Consider the following 22032-nt stretch of genomic DNA (forward strand, 5'->3'; position numbering starts at 1 on the left):
TTACGACGATTTCTGCTTACGTGGAATTAACGAGCCCCGCGTTCTTTAATTTTATATTTCGTCGTAATTTCCATGTTTCTTTACGAGGAATTAACGAGTATTATGTTTAAATCCCTAAAATCCGAAACCCCAAACCCCATCTTCCTTATCTTCTACTGCATATATTCCAAACCCATATACCCTTTAAATTCAATATACTTTCACCTCAATCTATTCGTTCCATTCCAAACCCCATTCCTTAACTTATTATCTCAATATCTTATTTATAAAACAAACTCCCACATTACCTTACACAAAATCAAATACATTAATCTGATACATCGACATTCTCGTCATCACTAGAAACATCATCATTTTCATGGCATCGCCGGTAAGATCTTCGTACTCGTGATTATGCGGATTAATGAGAAGGATGTCATCAATTTCTTGTTCAGGTTCCTCGACTTCATTTATCTGTTCTTCTTGCAAAGGTGGTTCTTCTCCACTGATGATTTGTCCTCGAGGTGTAACTTTGATCACGGCTAACCAATTTATACCCGAATCTCTCATCCGAGGGTATGGAAAGAAGCTAACTTATTTTGCTTGTGAAGCTAAGATGAAAGGCTCGAATTTGTTGTACCTTCGTCCACCGTTGACAGCAACTACACCGAATTTGTTAAACCGAGCACCTCTATTGATGACGGGGTCGAACCATTCACATTTGAAGAGGACGCATTTCAGCTTCAATATACCTGAGAATTCGACTTCAATAATCTCCGTCAAGATCCCGTAGAAATTTGTTTCCCCTTTCACACATATTCCATAGTTACTGGTCGCCCACTGTCTACCATACTCATATGTGTGAAAAGTATAGCCTCGTGTGAAATACATCTGTGATGTGGTATGGTGACCTTTACAAGTGGAGATTGAATTACTTCGTGTAACCACTTAGGATAATCTGCATCGTCGTCATAATCAACCTGCAAAAATAAAGAGAACTTTGAAATACATATCATGTATGAAAAAAGAGTTTGAGTTAATTAATACATGATTCCTCAACCACTTAATAAAGTGTTGATCTTTCCTTTTGTCTACGTCACTTGTGGATATACCAGGAAATGTTTCTTCGACTTGAGAAACAAATAGGCTGTAAAATCACATTTTATATGATTGAATCTCTCGCAATTATATAATTTATACTTATATGTGTTTAGAAGTGTCCATATATGTTACCTTTCAAAATAACGCATCAGTAGATCCTCGTAATTGAGTAGAATATAGGTGTGTGCACTATGAGCGTCTTGTTCACTCGACCACCAAACCTCTTTTGACTTCCCTCCGAGTCACCCAATCTGGCTAAAGAGATCTGGAACACCAGCAACTGCATATGTTGGCGCAACACCACCATCATCATATCTTCTTGGAGCTCTTCTCCGGGTACGTACTTTTGACGCAAAGTAGTACGATGTGAAGTGAGAAACTTCTTCCGTCAAACTTCCAGCAATTATAGAACCTTCAACTTTGGCGAGGTTCTTTGCTTTTCCCTTCAAATATTTCATGGCTCGCTCATACTGATACATCCATCCGTAATGTACAGGTCCACGAAGCAACACCTCATATGGGAAGTGGACAGCTAGATGCTCCATGACATCAAAAAATCCGGGAGGAAATATCTTCTCCAAGTTGCACAATAAGATGGGAATGTTCTCCTGAAGTTGTTCCACAACTTCTTCTTTAAGAGTGCGTGTGCTCAGATCCCTGAAATATGCTCCAATGCCTTTTATATTCCAAAACCAATTAAACAAATTGTTAGTCATATATTATTTTGCAAACTAAACCGTTATAAAATTATTGCGCTATAAAACACTACCTGCAAGTGCTTCATGTACGTTTGTTGGAAGTAGCTCCGCAAATGCAAAGGGCAGTAGTCGTTGCATAAAGACATGACAATCATGACTCTTCATCCCAGAGAACTTTTGACCCTTTTCAACACATGTAGAGAGATTTGAAACATACCCATCGGGGAACTTCACTTCTGATGCCACCCAGTTGAACAACACCGACTTTTTTTCCGAAGACAATCTGAATATCAGAACTGGAACTTGTCCATTGCTTTTTATATGTAACTCGCTTCTTGAGCAAATATCCGGCAAGTCCAACCTTGATTTTATGTTGTCTTTTGTCTTCCCTGGGACATTAAATATTGTATTCATGATGTTCTCAAATAAATTCTTCTCTATATGCATCACATCGAGGTTGTGGCGCAGAAGAAGATCCTTCCAATATGGCAACTCCCAAAATATACTCTTATTGTGCCAGTTGTGATGAACACCGTAATAATCAGGCATATTACGAGGGACATGCCAATTACCACCCCAACGAACTGTTTCGTTAGCTCCGTAGTAGTCGATTTACACTTCAATATGTTCTCCAGTTAGATATGGAGGAGGAGTGTCTCTCACAACCCTTTTGTGCCTAAACAAATTCTTGTTTCCTCGGTACGGATGGCCAATGGGAAGAAATCGACGGTGACAATCAAACCAACTTGTCTTCCTACCATTCTTCAATTGAAACGCATCTGTCGTTCCATTACAATATGGACAAGCTAATCTCCCATGTGTAGTCCATCCAGACAACATCCCATAGGCAGGAAAGTCACTTATGGTCCACAAAAGCATCGCTTGCATCGTAAAATTTGTCTTCGTTGAACAGTCATACGTCCTCACCCCTGTTGACCACAATTCCTTCAACTCTTTTATCAGTGGTTGTAGGAAAACTTCCAGGGACCTTTTTGGATGGTTCGGACCAGGTATTAATATGATCAAAATAGCAACTCCCGTTGCATGCACATCTCCGATGGCAGGTTGTATGGCATAAGAGAGACTTGCCACAATGAATATTGTCTCCCTGACATTCTGAATGAACTAAATACATCTGTGCATAATTCGAGATACACATTTCGGCTATTGCTAGCGAAATCCGGATGTACTTTGTTAAAATGTTTCCAGGCTCTTGCATCTGATGGATGAGTCATCTCACCATCCGTCTGAGTATGCTCGGCATGTCATCTCATCTTTCCACTTGTCTGCTCTGATTGGTACAATCTTTTCAATATGTCTGTAATTGGTAGGTACCACTTCCTTTGGTATGGTACCCTATTACGTCCCCGTCCTTGCGGCTTGAATCGTGGTTTCTTGCAGAATCGACATTCTTCTAACTTCTCATCATCTCCCCAGTATATCATGCAGTTGTTGATGCAAACATTTATCATCTCCGAAGGCAACCCAAGACTATAAACCAGTTTTTGAATCTCATAATAAGAATCAGCAGACACATTGTCTTCCGGCAAATACTCTTTAAACAAGTCTGCCCATTCGTTCATGCAACTTTCAGATAGATTGTGATCAGTTTTAATATTCATTATTCTAGCAGCCAACGACAAATTAGAGAGACCTTCCCTACAACCACTATAAAGTGGTTGATTTGTCGCGTTTAACATTTCGTAAAACTTTTTCGCATCTATTCTAGGTTCTTCGTCTTCATCATGAGCTACGAATGCATCAAGTACCATATCATGAACCCTATCATAATCTACCATCTCCTCCTGATGGTAACTAAGTTCATTATGCAAATGATGATCAACCGGTTCTTCCTGAAAATTGCTATTACTACTACTAGCTTCATTCTGATCATAATTATAACCTTCTTCATGTTGAAACCAGATATAGTAATTTGGCGTGAAATATCTATTTATTAAATGCTTCCAAACATTTTCACGGTTTGCCAATTTCGAATTGTTGCATTTCCGACAAGGACAGAACATCTTACCACTTTCTTGGGCGAGCGGTGTTGAATCTGCTTGATGCATAAATGTCTCCAGCCCCGCAAGGTATTCTTTCGTCACTCTCCTGTTAGCATCTCTATGCATATACATCCACTTCCGCAACTCGAAAATATTCCCGGAGCCAGCCATTTTTTTCTTTCACGTTTTTTTTGTTGGTGTGTTTAAAATGATTTTCAAACGTCCCTATCTATAGAAAATTTTCGAATCTGGTAGTTGTAATTTTCCTACGAATTTACGACGAAAATTAGTTAGGTGGCCGAAAAAAAACGTGTGACAAACAAAGTTGGTGGATTCAAAATTTCGTCGCTAAGCAGACGTAAATTATTTCCTCGTAAAGTCCACGCTAAGTTTACGTGGAATGTACGAAGAAATACGATTTCCTCGTAAAAGCCACGTCACTTTACATCGACTTTACGACGAAACTGTTTCGTCGTTACTTTACGAGGAAATAACGCTGATTTTATTTTTCCGCGTAATTTCCTCGTAAAGTCGACGTAAATTAACAAGGAAAAATATTCCTCGTTAATTTTCCTCGTTAAGCTTGTGTTTTTTTGTAGTGATCGTTAAAATTTAAACATATGAACACGTGGAGACGTCGAGCCAAGATCTTATCCATGTGGTTACTCAATATACTCGTGTACATGAACATGATGTACATAACCAAAAAAATGCAACATGTTGTTTGTTTACTTTATCCGAATGAATCAAAATTTAACACGAACATGATATACATCTCCAACTCTATCCGAAAGAATAAAAATTTACATAATTAAACCAATTTAGACTTTGCTTTGAATTCTCTTGTGGTATAAATTTTGTGTATATATATTCACCATTTGAACATACAATGTTGAAACTTGTAAATCTATTTTACAAATTCATAAATGTCTAATTGAATATTGCACCATGGTAAAATGTACATGTTGATATTGGTAAACAAGTGTACATGTAGATATGTTTATTGTTGAGATACTTATAATATTTCAAAATGTACATGTCGATATTGGTAAATAAGTGTACATGTGGATATTAAATCTTGGTGTACACGCGGATAATGTACACATCACCTAACCTCATGAACTTTATTTAGTATCAGTGTATCCATCATACTCCATCAATTAAATATATGTTTCAGTGTATAATTACGTTTTAACTGGTTTTTTTACATATAAAAAATATTCGAATAAATAATACTATATCATAAAGAACCACATAATAATGAAAAGAATCTAACAAATAGGATATGAGAAATAGTTTCCATGGGAAGACGGGTTAAGTATCATTACTTCAATGTACACATAGATATCATTTACAACTATGTACACGGATATAGTTACAACAGTGTACAAAATGATATCTTTACAACAATGCATGTACACATCGCTAAAGCCTACAACCACTATGCAACCTATCTTTTATGAGTAAGAATTTTGTAAATAACTTGTCTTCTTCCTTTTGGGTTACAGAAAACTCTGCAACTTTCTATTCGAGCTGCCATCAATTTCTTTTGACTTAATCATTATTCTCTTTGCAATTGCAACACAAAAACTTACAAATCTTATTTAGATTAACCAATAAACAATTAAAGAAACAAGATTTATATAAAAAAGAGCTTTTAACTGATTATAACCAACACTTTTTGTCCATGCCCACAAAGTGTTTATTCCTTGATTTTCAGCCACCACTGCTGCATTTTCAAACACATGTAAGAGAGTTACGACACAGTGACAATGTAGATGACTAGATCTTGTTTCCGGCAAAAGCTTGTCGACTTTCTCTTATGACTCTTCACAAGAGAGGAGGACGAGCTTTTTTCTTTTGTCATTAAAAGCCTCTTCATTCTCTTTTGCCATTAAAATCATTGTTTTCGAGATTTCTATGGAGATTTTTCTACCATTAAAAGTTATTTCTCTACAAAATAAAAAATTGTGGAATCTATTTAGTTTCAAGAAAGAACGTAGTTAGCTTGTAGTTGTGAAAAACTACTCTAGTAACATAAACTATATTTTAATGTCATAAAAACTCTTAAACTGTCCCGTAGTGAAAATAAATCTATTAATTATTATTATTATTTTTTCAATTGACAAATATTTAGTAAATATCATATTTTTATATATTTTTGTTTTATTTTATAAAAGACTTGCGGGTTTATTATTATTTTTTTTTTCAATTGACAAATATTTAGTAAATGTCATATTTTCATATATTTGTGTTTTATTTTATAAAAGACTTAAACTTTTTATCTTTATTTATCGTATTTCATTTTAAATGACTATTTATATATAAAAAATTTCTTTAATGAATTAAGTTGGTATAACTCTGATAAATTAATTTTATTATGTGATTAATATTTTAATAAAAAAAATATATAATTCAATTTTTTTTATGAATGCTTAAATTATATTAAGAAAATAAAAAAATAATAATTAATAATGGTTGAAAAAAAAATTATTTGAACTTGGACTCAATGGCCCAAAGGAAAAAAATATGTGAGAATTGGATCTGATTTCTTAATCGGCCCAAATGGCTCAAGAGATATCTGATGTGGGCTGGATCCGAAAAAAATGACTCAATATAAATGTGTTATTAATATTATTTGATTGTCATTAATGAAACATACAATGTTAGTAAAGAAAATGTTAGTAAGAAAAAAGAGAACGCTAAAGTAAAAAATACAATAAAATTCTGCTTTAATAATATAGACTCGTGGTCGTGACGCCGAAAGACAGGTGAAACTCATCTCCGTCACATAATTAAAACTCAGGGAGTTGGGGGAATAAAAGACGATCTGGCCCATCTTCAAATGCGTACAAAAACAGTAAATCCAAGAAACTGTATATAATATGTATTCTTATTTACTCTTTTCAAACATAAATATGTAATACTAAGACCATGATTATCCCCGTTTCTAAACTGGGTTTTTAAAGAAAATAACTCATTTAATTAAATGGAAACTAAATATAATGCATATTACCGATCTTTAAGTTACGACTTTGGTGACCGATTTTTAAGTGGGTTTTAGAGTTACGTGTCACCAAACCATTGATTCTATTTTTTTTTCTTTTCTATTTTCTCTCTTTTTTTTCTTTTCTCTCGTCTTCTCCGTCTCATCTTTTAGCATCGACACATCTCAGCCTTCGTTCTTGACATCGAACAACAATTCTTGTCTCCTCAACGTTCCTAATTCCGACACAAACCCTTTCGACAATGCCTTTGACTTCGGTTCTGATTCTTGTTTCCTCAGCCAAGGTTTTGGTTTGTTGACACAGTTGAGGAACAGGGATCTGAGCTCTGTCCCTGACTTCTTATCTTCTCCGGAAAACAACAACTCAACGACGTTATACGGAGGAGGAGGTGGATTCACTCCTTCGGACTCACAAGGCTTCACCAGTCTTGCGAAAGTTTTGAAGCCTTTAGAGGTGTTAGCATCCTCTGGTGCACAGCCTACTCTGTTCCAAATTACTTCCAGATGCCTGCAAAGAAGGAAGAAGCTTAATGATAGGCTTTATATGCTTAGATCAATTTTCCCCAAGATCAGCAAAGTAAACAATCACGTTTCTCTTTATCTCCTTAAGGTCTTTATTCTTTTGCTTTGTTGTGTTGTTTCTGATAAGCTTTGGTTTGGTTTGGTTTGGTTTGATGGATTTGCAGATGGATAGAGCATCAATACTTGGAGATGCAATTGATTATCTAAAGGAGCTTTTACAAAGGATCAATGATCTTCACAACGAACTTGAGTCAACTCCAACTCCACCTGGATCTTTGCCTCCAACTCCATCAAGCTTCCATCCGTTAACACCTACAACACATACTCTTTCTTTCCTTGTCAAGGAAGAGTTGTGTCCTTCATCTTTGCCAAGCCCCAAAGGCTAACAAGCAAGAGTAAGGCTTAGACCTTTTTTTCTTTTCTTTTTTCATGGTTGAGACATTTACCCTTTTGTTTATATCCACATGTTGAGGTTAGATTAAGGGAAGGAAGAGCAGTAAACATACATATGTTCTGTGGTCGTAGACCTGGTCTTTTACTCGCTACCATGAAAGCCTTGGATAATCTTGGATTGGATGTTCAACAAGCTGTGATCAGTTGTTTCAACGGGTTTGCCTTGGATGTGTTCCGTGCTGAAGTGAGAATACTAGCATCATCATATACTTTCAGTTTAAACAGTTTGAGGTTTTTTACAAGAGTTTAGTTGTAACATGTTTTCCTTTTCTATAGCATGTTCTGTTTTATTTGCTTTACCAATGTGACAAGAATTTATTTGTTACTTTCGGTTCCTGGTAGTTCTGGATAAGCATCTTATTGTATCTCTTTCCGTTCTGGAAGAGTTATGTTTGTTTGTATGTGTTGTCCATATGTGTGCATGAGTTGTTATGTTTGTCACGAGTGTTATATTTATTACTTTGTATGTGTTGTCCGTATGTGTGCAAGTCAAGAGAAGTCACGAGTGTAATGTTTGTTTGTATGTGCTGTCACTATGTGGGCAAGTCAAGATTTTTATTCAAGTCACAAGCATATGGTTTTGGTTCTTCTCTCTTGCTCTGTATATGAGGATTTTATTCACAAAGCATTTTATTCACAAAGTCTTCTTCTCTCCTTCTCACCAAACAAATTTCATTCTCTCATTCCATTCTTCTCAGGGCTTTTTGCAAAAGTGACTCAAAACTTGGAGTCAAACAGAAAACTAACTTTTTCTTTTGACTCCTTTTTTTTTTGAGATTTTAACCCCACACCTGCATTTTATCTACGAAAATGCCATTAACCTTTTTTTTTTTTTTTCGAAAATGGCTTCTTTACTGTCTCAACCTCATCTTCTTCAAGTATTTACAATATTGCCACTGCAATGAATAGTGGCAACAACCTTGTACGAACTGTTTGGAGCTTTTAATGCCCTTTAATGCACGTAAATCTCTTTACACTCTCTCTGTTTCAATTGTTATGAACTAAAAACAACATTTCTTTCACTTTCTCTCTATATTCATCCAAAAAACTCAAGCTTTTGATTCAAAATATGGGCTATGGTTGACAGAGCCATATTTCTTTCGTTTTGACTTACGGTTGCTTTCGTTTGAGGTTCTGGGTGGTTGGAGAAGACCCTGTGTGCAAACGAAGTCATCTCACCTAGTTTAAGGTACGAATTTGAATTTTTTTTCAAGATCTGTTCGCGTAGAAGACTTACTAGTAAGTCATCTGTATGTAGAAGACTTACTGATGAGTCTTCTGGTCAAACGGACGACTTAAATTAAGTCGTCCAGCTTTGTTTGTTAAAAAAAACACTCCAGACGACTTATATATACGTCGTCTACGAGAAACGGGCTAGTTTTGCATTTGACCGAATCGTGTCAGATCTTTGACTATTTCTGGACGACTTATAATTCAGTCGTCTCTGGGAAAGTTAAAATTTCAATATTTTATGAAAACTTGACGACTTACGTGTAAGTCGTCCTAGGTTAGTTTTGTAATTGAAAAATAAAACTTGAAATTTAACTTTCTCCAGACGACTTAGATGAAAGTCGTCCAGCTAAACGACTTAATTTAAGGTCGTCCGGGATAAGCAAGGTTTGACCAGAAAATTGGGAAAAATTCTGGACGACTTTGCTTTCCCCGGACGACTTTAAATTAAGTCTTCTGGAGGGACGACTTTATATTAAGTCGTCTGGTTAAAGTTAAATTATGAAGTTTTATTTTTCAATTACAAAACTAACCTAGGACGACTTACACGTAAGTCGTCAAGTTTTCATAAAATATTGAAATTTTAACTTTCCCAGAGACGACTGAATTATAAGTCGTCCAGAAATAGTCAAAGATCTGACACGATTCGGTCAAATGCAAAACTAGCCCGTTTCTCGTAGACGACTTATATATAAGTCGTCTGAAGTTTTTTTTTTAACAAACAAAGCCGGACGACTTAGAATTAAGTCGTCCCTTTTAATTTTCAATTGCAAAAGTGACCTCTTTAGACGACTTACCTTTAAGTCTTCTGGACGACTTAATGCTAAGTCGTCTGCGGCAATGTTTATTGAACTTCTTCATTTTCTCTATGTTTACTAATGTGTTTTATTTTGAATATTTGCAGATGATTTTTCAGTTACATGCAGTGTATGGAGAATGGTTGTTGAGAGATTTCCGTTGGGATTTTGTGGTTGATGATCTCAAAGGAGCAAGATTGTTTTTATTGAATGAAGATTCAACACATGCTGAACTTGTTGCAATGGCTCAAGAAGATTATAACCTGGACATGAGAACAGTGAGTGTGGAGATTAGCTACTCATTACCAGCAGAAATGATGATGGCTCCAGGCAGTCTTCCCATTCATGTTACAAGTGATAGACAAGTTCGAAACTTGCTGGAGATACTCAAAACCCATAGAGTATGTCTTTGTGTATCAAGCCGCAGCAAGGTCGAAACGGTTTCAGAGAAAAGGGATATTGATGAAGCTGGTGAATGGGAAAAAGATGTTGGTGATAATGATGAAGCTGGTGAATGGGAAGAAGATGTTGGTGATGATGATGAAGCTGGTGAATGGGAAGAAGATGTTGGTGATGATGATGAAGCTGGTGAATGGGAAGAAGATGTTGGTGATGATGATGAAGCTGATGAATGTTTTGAAGATGTTGGTGATAATGAGTTTGTTGAAGATGAAAATCAAGATGGGGAGGAGGAAAATGGAGAAATCCAAAAGACATATGCTAAGACAAATGCTATTGAAGGAGGAAAATCGAATGGTACCAGTATCTATGTCAACCAGAGTTTTGTTAGCAAGGGTGCACTGCTTTCAGAGCTGCGGTTGGCAGCAGTGAGGGGTAAGTTTTCTTTCAGATTATACAAATCAACGAAAACTCTCGTTGTGGCAACATGTCCGGTTAGCTATTGTGGATGGAAGGTCAGAGCGAGTGTCAAACATGGGACAAACACGTTTTGGGTAACAAAGTATGTGGAAAAACATTTATGCTCAGCGGGAGACCGAATCGCTCAGCGGAGACACTGTACTCCGAAGTATGTAGGTAGTCTTTTCATTGATCGTGTTGGAATCATTGATGGGATAACTCCGCAGCATATCACTGATGCAATGAGGAACATGTTTGGCATGGCGCTTGATTACACCACTTCATACAGAGCACTGTTATATGCACAAAGATTGGTGAGAGGATCAGCAGAAGAAGGGTATTCGCGTCTGGCATCATATCTCGAGCAAATCTCCATTGCAAATCCTGATTCTATCACGGCGATAGAACTTGATTCTATGAAAAGATTTAAGTATCTATTTCTCTCTTTTGGAGCTTCTATCAAAGGTTTTAAGTATCAGAGAAGGGTCATTGTGGTGGATGGAACTCACCTAAGTGGAAAGTATGGAGGAACTATGTTAGTTGCAGCCGCACAAGATGGCAATTTTCAGATATTCCCATTGGCTTTTGGGATCGTGGATGAGGAAGATATACCTTCTTGGGAATGGTTTTTCACAAAATTGGCTAGTTGTATATCTCATGACAAGCCTCTGGTGATAGTCTCCGACCGGCACAAGGCCATTAAAAGTGCGTGTGATAAGGTGTTTCCTTGGGCAACCCGAGGAATATGTTATTATCACCTTCAAGATAACATTGTCAAAAAGTTTAAAGGGAAACATCTCATGTACTTGGTGAAAGGGGCTGCTTATGCTCACACGGTTTACGATTTTGACCGGTACATGGCTGAGATACGGAGTGCAAACCCGGAACTTGCAACGTATTTGGAGAAAGCCGACGTCAGGCTATGGTCAAGGGTTTATTGTAAGGGGAACAGGTTCAACATAAAAACAAGCAACATTGCTGAATCTATTAATTCCGCACTGAAGCGAGCAAGAGGATTTCCGATTACGTTCCTGCTGGAGTTCATAAGGCAGAAGTTAGGAAAATGGTATTGGAAAAGGAGACAAGATGCTTTGAGTCTCACAACTGAACATAGCGGGGGTGTTGAATACTTGCTTGCTGTTCGAGAAGAGATAGCGGGTACGATGACGGTCGAACCAATTGATGGATGGCATTTCTTTGTCAAAGGTGGCAAAATGGACTGTGTGGTTGATTTGGAACATGCAAAGTGTGATTGTGGTGTCTATGGAGTGGAGAAAATACCTTGCTCTCATGCTATAGCTGCTGGAATACATGCTGGTTTGCATATCTCCACACTTGTATGTCCACTGTACTCAAAGAATTATCTGTATGCAGGATACTCAGAGAATATATATCCTATCGTGTCACAACATATTGAGGAACGAGAATGCTTTCCTCCAGAACTAAAGCGTGGTCGGGGGAGACCGAAGAAATCAAGATGGCAATCTTGGTTGGAGCTATCTAGGATGAGAGGACACAAACCCAGGAAGAAACACAGGGCACGGAGATGCTCAAACTGCAAGGAAACTGGCCATACGAAACCACAATGTACACAACCAGTTGACTAGTTGTCCAGACGACCTAAATTTAAGTCGTCCAGTCTTGATTACCCGTCCAGACGACTAAATTTTTAGTCGTCCAGTGTATTTTATTTTTAGACGACCTTCTACTAAGTCGTCCAGTGTATTTTATTTTTAGACGACCTTCTACTATCCCTTCAAGTGTATTTTATTTTTAGACTACCTTCTACTATCCCTTCAAGTCGTCTAAACCTTCTAGACGACTTATTTGTAAGTCGTCCAGTTGGAAAACCTTCCAGGCGACTTATAATAAGTCGTCCAAACCTTCTAGACGACTTATTTGTAAGTCGTCCAGTTGGAAAACCTTCCAGACGACTTTTTTCTTCCAGACAACTTATATATTTACAAATCTATACAAAGACAAGCTGAAATACAAATACTTCGCTTGTTAAAAAATCATGTTCAAATACAAAGACAAGTTCAAATACAAACACAAATCTAATCATACATGCCCACGAACTTATCACCATCCACATTTTCTTTCAGATGCTGATCAACAAGCTCCTTCCATATATCCACCCCATATTATCCCTCATTTTCTTCGCGTTGCACCTAGCAAAGTCTTTAGGGTCAAAGGAGACCCCAAGAGCATGACATTCAATGTACTTTACAGCGTACACGCCACAATCACCATTGTTGGCCGTGGGTACACCTTTCAGCGGTCTCTCATATGTGTATGGCTCCAACCCGTATTTGACCCGTATTTCGTCGGTGGCTGCGCACTCAACAAGCAGATAAGGGACCATCTGGAGAAAAGGCTCCATTATCGCATCCCATGCGTCTGGTACACTAGATGAAGGTATGCTGTCCCAGACGACTATGTGCCTCTTAGGGATCGATATCCAAATAGCAACCCAATGCTTGTCGTCCAAGTTCACTGGCGCATAGATATCATCAATGTCCTCCCCCCACTTCTTGTTTGATTGGCAAAATGAAGGTATTGATCCGTCATAAAAATTCGACGCCCCAACAGGTAGAACTCTTCCTAAACCTTTGTGATCAGGTTCCGATGTTTTGAAGAGCTGATACTGCTCTCTCCAAGACTGGGAAAAGTTGTGATCCAGGAAGCACATTCGCTCGCTCCTGAAAGCTTGTGGGTTCTCCTGATACCTCTGCCTTAGCACATTAATCCAAGCATCTATATGCTGCATATTAAATATAACAAGTTAGAAGTTACCAAACGACTTATCTTTAAGTAGACGACTTTCCAGACGATTTATCTTTAAGTCGTCTGGAAAGTAGTCTACTTGGACGACTTTGTAGACGACTTAAATCGTGTGCAGAAGACTGACGCAGTCTTCCAGCCATCCTCTGGCTGTCCGGAGGAAGTGGTACCACCTTGTTGGTGATGTACGTGGTTTGTCCTTGGTGTTAGTTAAATAATGACTGCAAACAAAAAAGCAATCAGTTTTGGACGACTAAATCAAGCTATTATGGGTAAAGCAATCACTTACGGATCAGTTTTCAACCAATCAACGAGTTCCTTCAACATATCTTTGTTTACTGGCGGAAATGGATTATAGGCTGCCACTTTATCTTTTTTTTTCTCTGCCGTATAAGGAGATCTCACAGTGGGAGCAGGTTTCTTCGCTCGTTTACTCTTTGCACGCTTGTCCAATACAACCAGGCTCGGTTCTGAAACTGGATCGCTTGGCTCGGTGGAAGCGAGGCTCGGTTGTTGATTGGTGGAAGCGAGGCTCGGTTGGTGATCGGTGGAAGCGAGGCTCGGTTGGTGATCGGTGGAAGTGACAGCAACAATCTCTTTGGAGGTGACACCATCTGCTTTATCCTCCGGCAAGATCTTATTTACCGAGTTCGCCTCGGTTGCTGTATCCTCCGGCAACCATCTCTGCAATAAAAGAGCTTTCTTTTGAGGAGGAGGAGGCTGCTGCTGTTTCTTTTGAGGAGGAGGAGGCTGCTGTTTGGTTTGATGAGGAGGAGGCTGGTTACTAACCACGGTTTCATTGGCATGAGGGGTAGCCTGTTTGTTTCTACCCCCGGTTTCTTTGGCAAGAGGGGTAGGCTGTTTATCTTGAGGGGTAGCCTGATTGGTTAGAGGTGGAGGGGTAGCCTGATTGGTGACACCAACCTTCTTCTCCACAGCTTCCAATCTATCGGACAACTTCCTAAACTCCCTCATGCACTTATTAAACCCTTTTTTCATGCAGTCAGCTACGCCCTTGAACATAATTTCCAACTCCTCTCTGGTCACCCCTCTAGCCTCTTCTCTAGCCTCTTCACTAGCCACTTTAGGAGCCTCTTTACGAGCTTTCTTCCGAGGTCTTGGATTGTCTTCCTCCTCCTCCTCCTCCTCCTCCTCCAACACAACCATCTCTTTGGCCTTCTTCGATGGAGTCACAACCTTAGGTTTTGTATTGACCTTAGTACCAGTGACTTCCCAGCAATCCATGGTCCACTTCCACGGTCTCCGCTCATACATGACTTTAATGATGTTCTCCGCGGGCAGGTCCTCAACCTCAGAGTCCCATTTTGGCCACATTTCACTAATGTCCTTCTCAACAAAGTTGATCACGCGGGTCTGCAGTAAATAGAAGAATCGAGTTAGATATTTGAAAAAAAATACTAAATAGACGACTTAATTATAAGTCGTCTACTAAGTCGTCCAGCTGGAAGACCTTCCAGACGACTTATAATAAGTCGTCTAATAAGTCGTCCAGATGGAAGACTTTCCAGACGACTTAATTAAGTCGTCCGATAAGTCGTCCAGCTGGGAAGACTTTCCAGACGACTTATTATAAGTCGTCCGATAAGTCGTCCAGCTGGACGACCTTCCAGACGACTTATAATAAGTCGTCTGCGCAGTCTTTTGGATTGAAGTAAATACCTGACTCAAGATAGCAGCTTTCATTGATCTGCGGCCTCTGCTGCCCTCGTAAGCCAGTATCGGTGGAGACGGACTGTCTGCTCTGGGACCACCAATACTAGCACCCAATTCCGGCATAGCTGTGTACGTCCAGACCTGAAGAACTTGTATAAACCCATCCACGGTGTAACAGCCAGCAATTTCTTTGTTCCACAAAGAGTCCATCAGCACCTTAAACGCGACTCTCCCCCATGGATAATTCTCAAACCGTTCTAAATCCATCACTAGCCTTGCCAGAGTAGATCGTGTAGCGGTTGAAAACTTTCTCCCTTCAATGAATCCAGTGAAGATGGAGAGGTACGCGAGCCGCTTGCGATCTTCCCTGGACCAATCCCCGCATCTCTTCAGTGCTGCTATTATCTGATCAGTAGTTGGCCCAGCTTCCAGATGAACTCCCAGCATCCCCCAGAAAGAAACCATCTCTGGGGTAACGTCACATTTTGGTGTCTCAAGGTCCTCGATGTACTCGCAGTTTAGACCAGTGAGGTTTTCAAACTCTAACAGTGAAAACCTCAAAGGTTCTGGACCAACGAGAGACCACATCTCATACTTCTTCTTAATGTCCAGCTTGAAACTGAGCATGTAGTGAACCAGCCTTGAAGCCCAACCAAATCCCTGCTCCTTGAACTTGATGAAAACTCCCAAACTCGACTCCTTGAGCTCTTCAAATTCGTCATCAGTAAGAGCTTTCCTAAGAGCAGTATGCAACTTGCTGTTATCCGTATGATACGAAATGCTATTGTGGGCTTCTGGCTCTTCCCCTGATGTGTATAACCTACGGGGGAGTTCTGGAATATCCATCCTTTTTGTCTGCAAAATAATCAAAGACAACAATATAAGTCCAGACGACTTAGTAGACGACTTATAATTAAGTCGTCTGGAAAGTCTTCCAAATGGACGACTTATATTTAAGTCATCTACTAAGTCGTCCAGTTGGAAGACTTTCCAGACGACTTAAATTACTTACAAGTCTTCCAGTCGCAGAAGGAGTTGGAGTACTCGTCATTGCGGTTATAGATCTGAAAAAATAAACGTGAAACGGTGAGAATGAGTAAATTGATAGAGACAACGTTTTATGTTCATCTTTTCCTCGAGATTGATGACTTAGCGGCGTTAGGGTTTACAGAGAAACGGCGCTAAGGTTTACAGAGAAGAAGCGGCGGCGCTAGGGTTTAGAAGAAGCGGCGGCGCTAGTGTTTAGAGGAAGCGGCGGTGAGAACGTTGGTGACCACGGTGGCGAGGGCGACGGTTTGTTCGGAAATAGTGGAAGCGGCGGCGCTAGGGTTTAGAGGAATCGGCGGCGCTAGGGTTTAGAGGAATCGGCGGCGCTAGGGTTAGAAGAAGCTGCGGCGACAACGGTGAGAATGAAGTGAGATAGATAGCCGACGTTGAGAACGATGGTTTGTTCGGAAATCGTGGGAATTCGAAATCGCCTTTGAGAGAGAACTGTTAGGGTTTCTGAATTTCGCGAAAAATGAAACAAAAAAAATAAAAATCACCTTATATATTGGGTAAATAATCCGGTTAGCTTTAAAAGTACATTGGTAAACTTTAAGGTTTGGTCCGGTTTAGACGACTTATTCTGGCTGATAATGTACAACAGACGACTTAATATTTAGTCGTCTGTTTTCAGACGACAAAATATTAAGTCGTCCTAGACCCTAAAATGAACCCCTAAACTAAAATGACTAGATTAACTAACTAACCACGTTATAAAATCAAATTATACTTAAATAGTGTTTACTATACACAGAAATGAACACGCATAAGTAATTTTAAAAATTTTCAAAAACGGTTTTAATGCTTTCCAAAATCTAACCCTAAGAACACATACAATACTACAACATATGTTGATGAAACATAAACTTAAGAATATCATGACTCACTACTTTCACTCATCTATGCTGAAAACAATTGAAATTTGTTATATCTTAATTTATACCTCCTAAGACATATGTTAATTACATAATTCCCATTTTTCACTTATCAAAATATTTTTTACAAAAATTTTAAATTATGTTTAAGACTAACTGTCCAGACGACTTTCAGTTAAGTCGTCTGGACGACTTATTTTCAAGTCGTCTAAACAGACGACTTGCGAGGGGTAGAAACGTAAAAAAAATTCCGTTTTCTTGTTTGGTCACAAGGGGATAGTTGTAATTTCAATAGCCTTTTAGGTTACTTTTGCCTTTGACCCAAGTTGGGGTATTGTTTTGGGTTTGACTCCAAGTTTTGAGTCACACTTGGCAATTCTCCCTTCTTCTCATCAAAAAAGACATTCTACAAAGTAATCGACAAACAGTCTCCTTCATCACAGCTGAAAACTGATTTGGTTGAACATATATGGCGTAAATTTGGACGTGATGGAGACAACAACTGAGCTCAGATGTTTCTTTCAAATTATCCTCGTTTAATTTATTAATCTTTGTTTTTATTTTAAAATCTATGTTTAAAATGCTATCTTTTAATATGTTTTATTTAATAAATAAATTTTATCTTTAAAAAAATTAAATAATTTTTTAAGAACCCTTAATTAAGAAACTCCCATTGGAGCACAAAATCTAATAGTTTCTTAATTAAAGTTCTTATGTACAATTAATTACTTAAATAATCATTAAAAAACCCAAATGAGTTTATAGGGTTAATCATGCTCTAAGAGTGTTTTCTTGTTTTTTCTTTATCAAAAGTGTATTCTTGTTTAAGCATAAATAATACAAGAAAAAAAAATACAGGAATTCTTAGAGGTATATCGGTCTTTTAATTTGCAGTTCAAAAAACAAAACAATCTTTTAATTTGCCTACAGTTATGAAAAGTAATTAAAGGATTTTCACTTGAATCCAAGATATCTTCATGATAATGCTTCATCTTCTTTGTTCTGTGTAACAGAAGTGACTGCTCAGAATCAGTATAAAACCCAAAGCTCAATATCATTGAACCAATCACACGCACTGCCCACAACTAAAGGCTTAAACAATGATACAGACCGGACCCTTCAAATTCAGATCAAATGATGTATGAAAGAAACATAGTGTTATTTACTGAGCTTAAGCTAAGGCAAGAGTCAGTAATCAAACTGAGTTATAAGGCTTCAGGCCTCACCAAGTATCTGACTGAAGCGAGTGAAATTCTCGGTTTAAGCTTCCATGAATTCAGGTCTTTTTCTGCAAATAGACATACTAACGGCTGCTGAGCTTAGCATTGCACATAAGTTGTAGAAGAACACTATGTTTATTTCTTCAGGGTATATCTCCTTTGATCTGAGTCTGAAATCATGTCCAGCTGCCGAATTTAGCTCAAACTTTTTGCACTACTAACAAACGTAAAACTTGTCTTTCTTGAACTATATGAAGCATATACTGTATTGTGAAGCCAACAAAAGGCTTCCAGTGATCCAACTTGACTCGAATGAAGTGAAAGAAGAAGCATAATATATAAAGAACAATAATTAGAGCACCAGATATATACACTATAATGCTAATGATCTTAGCTTATGTTGCAGAGATTCTTTACAAGGTAATTAAATGTACAAAATAAAATTATATTGGGGACCATATTGTCTCTTAATGGCTCCATATCCATGGAAAAGTACTTCACTTGCATCAGTCACATCTCAATGATGAGGCTTCATCTTCTACGGTGTGTGTAACCAACAAAGGTGACTTCTCGGAATCAGCTACATTTCTGGTTGAATCCTCTCTTGCTTTTCCCCAAATCACAGTGTAGAACCCACAGCTCAAAACCACTGATCCTATGACACTGCACACAACACACATATTGTAAAATTTATATTACCATTTATACAGAGGCATATAAGGGAACTATGGAGACCACCACATAACTCTCTTAGATGTCATTCCATGGATCCCAAGCTATAGAGGAAGAAGGTGAAAAATAATGGTACCTCCCAAGGTGAAGTGCATCGCCGAGGAAAATAGCAGCCACTACAACCGCAATAACAATAGACAACGGCTTGAACAAGGAGATGTAGACTGGACCCTTCATATGCAGACCCCATGTGTGTATAACCGTGCCCAATGATGAAACTAACCCTCCCTAAAAACAGAGCCGTTAATCCGTTATACTTGCTGAACTTAAAATATAAAAGATCATACAAGGTCTGGATTCTCACCGTGTACATGACTGAAGCGAGTGGGACACCCGGTTTAAGCAGAAAGGAAGTCAAATCTTTTTCCGCAAGCATACAAACAGGTGCTGAGATTATTGTTGCGGATAAGATGTATAACAAAACTACGGTTGTTTTTTCAGGGTACACCTCCATGACCTGAGTCTGATATCATATAGAGCTACCAAACTTAGCAATGAGTTTTATGTGTGAAAAGCTGAAACTCATTTAGACCAAAGTCTTTTCGCATACCTGAAGAATATACCATACTGAAACAAGCAAGTACTGTGTAACGAGCAGAACGCCTCCTATAATCCAACTTGAATCAAAAGAAGTCAAATCCTGGTAAAGCGAAACGGTAGCTTCCGAAGATGTAAGAGATGCAGAAGAGAGAAGTTTTGGGCCTTTATATAGCACAATAACCAAAGCACCAGATATAGATACTATAGTGCCAATGACTTTGGCCTGACTCGCAGAGCTCTTTAACACTATCCGTTCCATCCTTTGTGAGTCACCAAAGGAAGCAGAAAGTTAACTTAGCAGCCTAGATTACTTTCCCTAAAGAGAAACGAAAAAGAAGGAGGTGGAACCTGAAGATAACAGCGAGGGTGAAGGTAAAAGCTGGCGTGAGGGTGCTGATAGCAGAGGCAAGAGTAGGATTACTATATTCTACTCCTTTACAGCCAGATAGCATCGACACGAACCCGACAAGCGCAAGCAAGAAAATCTTGAAGAAGAAAAGTGCTTTGGCTGAAGGTAACCTTCTTGACCTGCACATATCTAAATTGTGTTCACATTCTTGAGAATGGAAGAAAGAAAGAGTGGGTGAGGAGATCAAGTATACCTCCCAAAGATGAGGGACAGTGGAAGGACAAGTGCAGCAACAACATAAGTGTAGAAGACAAAGACATAGAAGCTCAATCCTCTCAAGGACGCAGCCTTGAACAGTGTGGTCGATCCAACAGTTACACACTCCACTGCTACCATTACAACAAATGGCACAACATCTCTGTTAATGTACCTCCACGCCACTCTCCCTTCTCTCATGATATTGAAATTTTGATATCAAGATTTAAAGAAAGTCTCTGAAGTTAAAGTGAGCAATAACCATGTGGGTCTTTAGTGACGACAAAAATGGAAATATTCGAAACGTTACCGACGCCTCACGCCACAGAGATCATATCCCAATTAATCTAGGGACCCACCACAAGGAAGAAACTTTCCCATTATAGGCTTTATAGCTACACTTTAATCAATTTATTAGAACATTCTTCTCCAATGCAGTGTGTGATTGGATAAATGTTTTTTTTTTTTGGAACACTGCATTCATAAATCACGGCAAAATGTTTACTCTCAACTTTTTGTTACTCCAAATCCGACTGAAAAAATATCAATCAAGTGGAATACTATTTTCACCTATTTACTCTTGTTACTATACAAAAAGGAAAAAACACACACACAAGTTTACTCTGAGCTTAGTTAAAGTAAAATAATTTACTCTATTTTCCTTTTTATTTCTTACTTTTCTTCCGGCTGTTTCCCACCTTTTTTTACTCCATATTACTCCCACTAATACCAATCAAACTCGTAAACTAGTAACGGATGAATTCAGTTCAAAAAAAAAAAAAACTAGTAACGGCTGAATAACTAAAATAAAAAAACAAAATTCCAGGAACTAGTATTTTCTCCAATATTTATTTATCACGTGAAAGTTTAAAATTTTGCAATTTATAAAAGTTACAATCTCTTTATTTTGAAAATTTGAAATAACAGAAGAAGTTTTGTGAAATAAATTTATTTTATCCGTAGTTTCATTTAAATTATCATACTATTGTACAAAAATCGTAATATTAACAAATTCATTTTTGTCAAAGAAAAGTTATCAACAATTGTAAGAAGCTAGTCGATATTTATTAGCTAATCTCTCATCTGGAATAAATTAACTAAATTTACTCTAAGTGTGACTTGAAATATAGAAGTAGAAACCGGGTAACTCTATTTTGATTGTGCTATTTAGGAAAACTGTAAGAGATTTAGTACCTCCCAAAGTGAATTTCCGATGTGTGTATAGACATGACAATAGACGATGGTTTGACCAAGTAAACGTAGACTAAACACTTCACATTCAGATCCCATGTGTGTATAATTGTGCCCAATGATGAAACAAACCTCCCTAAAAGAGAGTATTAATTTCTGAGCTTACAATATTGTCACTACCAGTTGGAGCAACATCCATGGTTTACTTCTCGCCTGAAGAGAGGGAAAGACCTGGTTTAAGCAGACAAGTGTTGCACATAAGAAGAATACAACAATTATTTCTTCAGGGTATACCCTGCATGATCCGAGTCTAAAATCATATTTGAGCCACTGAATTGAGGAAAGTGTCACCACAAATTCAAAGCGTCATTTTCGGGAACTGTTATGTACCTGAAGAATCAAACAGATTGAAACAAAGCAAAAACTGTGCAGCGATGAAAAGGATTCCAGTTATCCAACTTGACTTATATAAACTCAAATGCTGGTAATGTGAAATGGTAGTTGATGAAGCTAGAACTTTTGGGACCTAATAAAGAACAACAACCATATAGATACTATCCTGTCAGTGAGCTTAACCTGAGTGGCAGATCTCCTTAACACGATTTTTTCCCTCCTTTACGAGTCATCCAAGGAAGCAGGACCAGTTAAGAGTTAAATGATCGGCTGATGGTAAGCAAAAGTTATCTTGGGCATTACCCCGAATTCAGAAGGCTTGAGATT

At 38.2% G+C, this 22032-nt stretch overlaps 2 protein-coding genes across 2 annotated transcripts; one reads left to right on the forward strand and one right to left on the reverse strand.

The window, feature by feature from the left end:
- Window positions 1–6834: 6834 nt before the first annotated feature.
- On the forward strand, window positions 6835–8242 carry LOC106390953 (transcription factor ICE1; the record flags this gene model as incomplete). Its single annotated transcript, XM_013831513.3, has 3 exons — window positions 6835–7365; window positions 7475–7705; window positions 7788–8242. Coding segments are annotated over 2 exons (753 nt in total), but the record flags the coding sequence as incomplete, so codon positions are not given.
- A 10321-nt stretch (window positions 8243–18563) lies between these two features.
- Window positions 18564–20491, reverse strand: LOC111205380 (WAT1-related protein At5g40230-like). Its single transcript, XM_022701102.2, has 6 exons — window positions 20120–20491; window positions 19866–20045; window positions 19528–19777; window positions 19282–19440; window positions 19054–19205; window positions 18564–18908 (listed from the first exon to the last, which is right to left on the reverse strand). The coding sequence occupies exons 1-6, from the start codon at window positions 20320–20322 to the stop codon at window positions 18752–18754; spliced, it is 1101 nt and encodes a 366-aa protein (XP_022556823.2). The 5' UTR covers window positions 20323–20491; the 3' UTR covers window positions 18564–18751.
- Window positions 20492–22032: the final 1541 nt, after the last annotated feature.

The sequence above is a fragment of the Brassica napus genome, chromosome C4, assembly GCF_020379485.1.
Source record: "Brassica napus cultivar Da-Ae chromosome C4, Da-Ae, whole genome shotgun sequence".
NCBI lineage: Eukaryota > Viridiplantae > Streptophyta > Magnoliopsida > Brassicales > Brassicaceae > Brassica > Brassica napus.

Coding starts and splice junctions, on each gene's coding strand:
- LOC111205380 (XM_022701102.2), bottom strand. CDS start 20,322: ATGAGAGAAGGGAGAGTGGCGTGGAGGTACATTAACAGAGATGTTGTG. Junction 20,046..20,119: donor CTGTCCCTCATCTTTGGGAG/GTATACTTGATC, acceptor AGATATGTGCAG/GTCAAGAAGGTTACCTTCAG. Junction 19,441..19,527: donor CAGTATGGTATATTCTTCAG/GTATGCGAAAAG, acceptor ATATGATATCAG/ACTCAGGTCATGGAGGTGTA.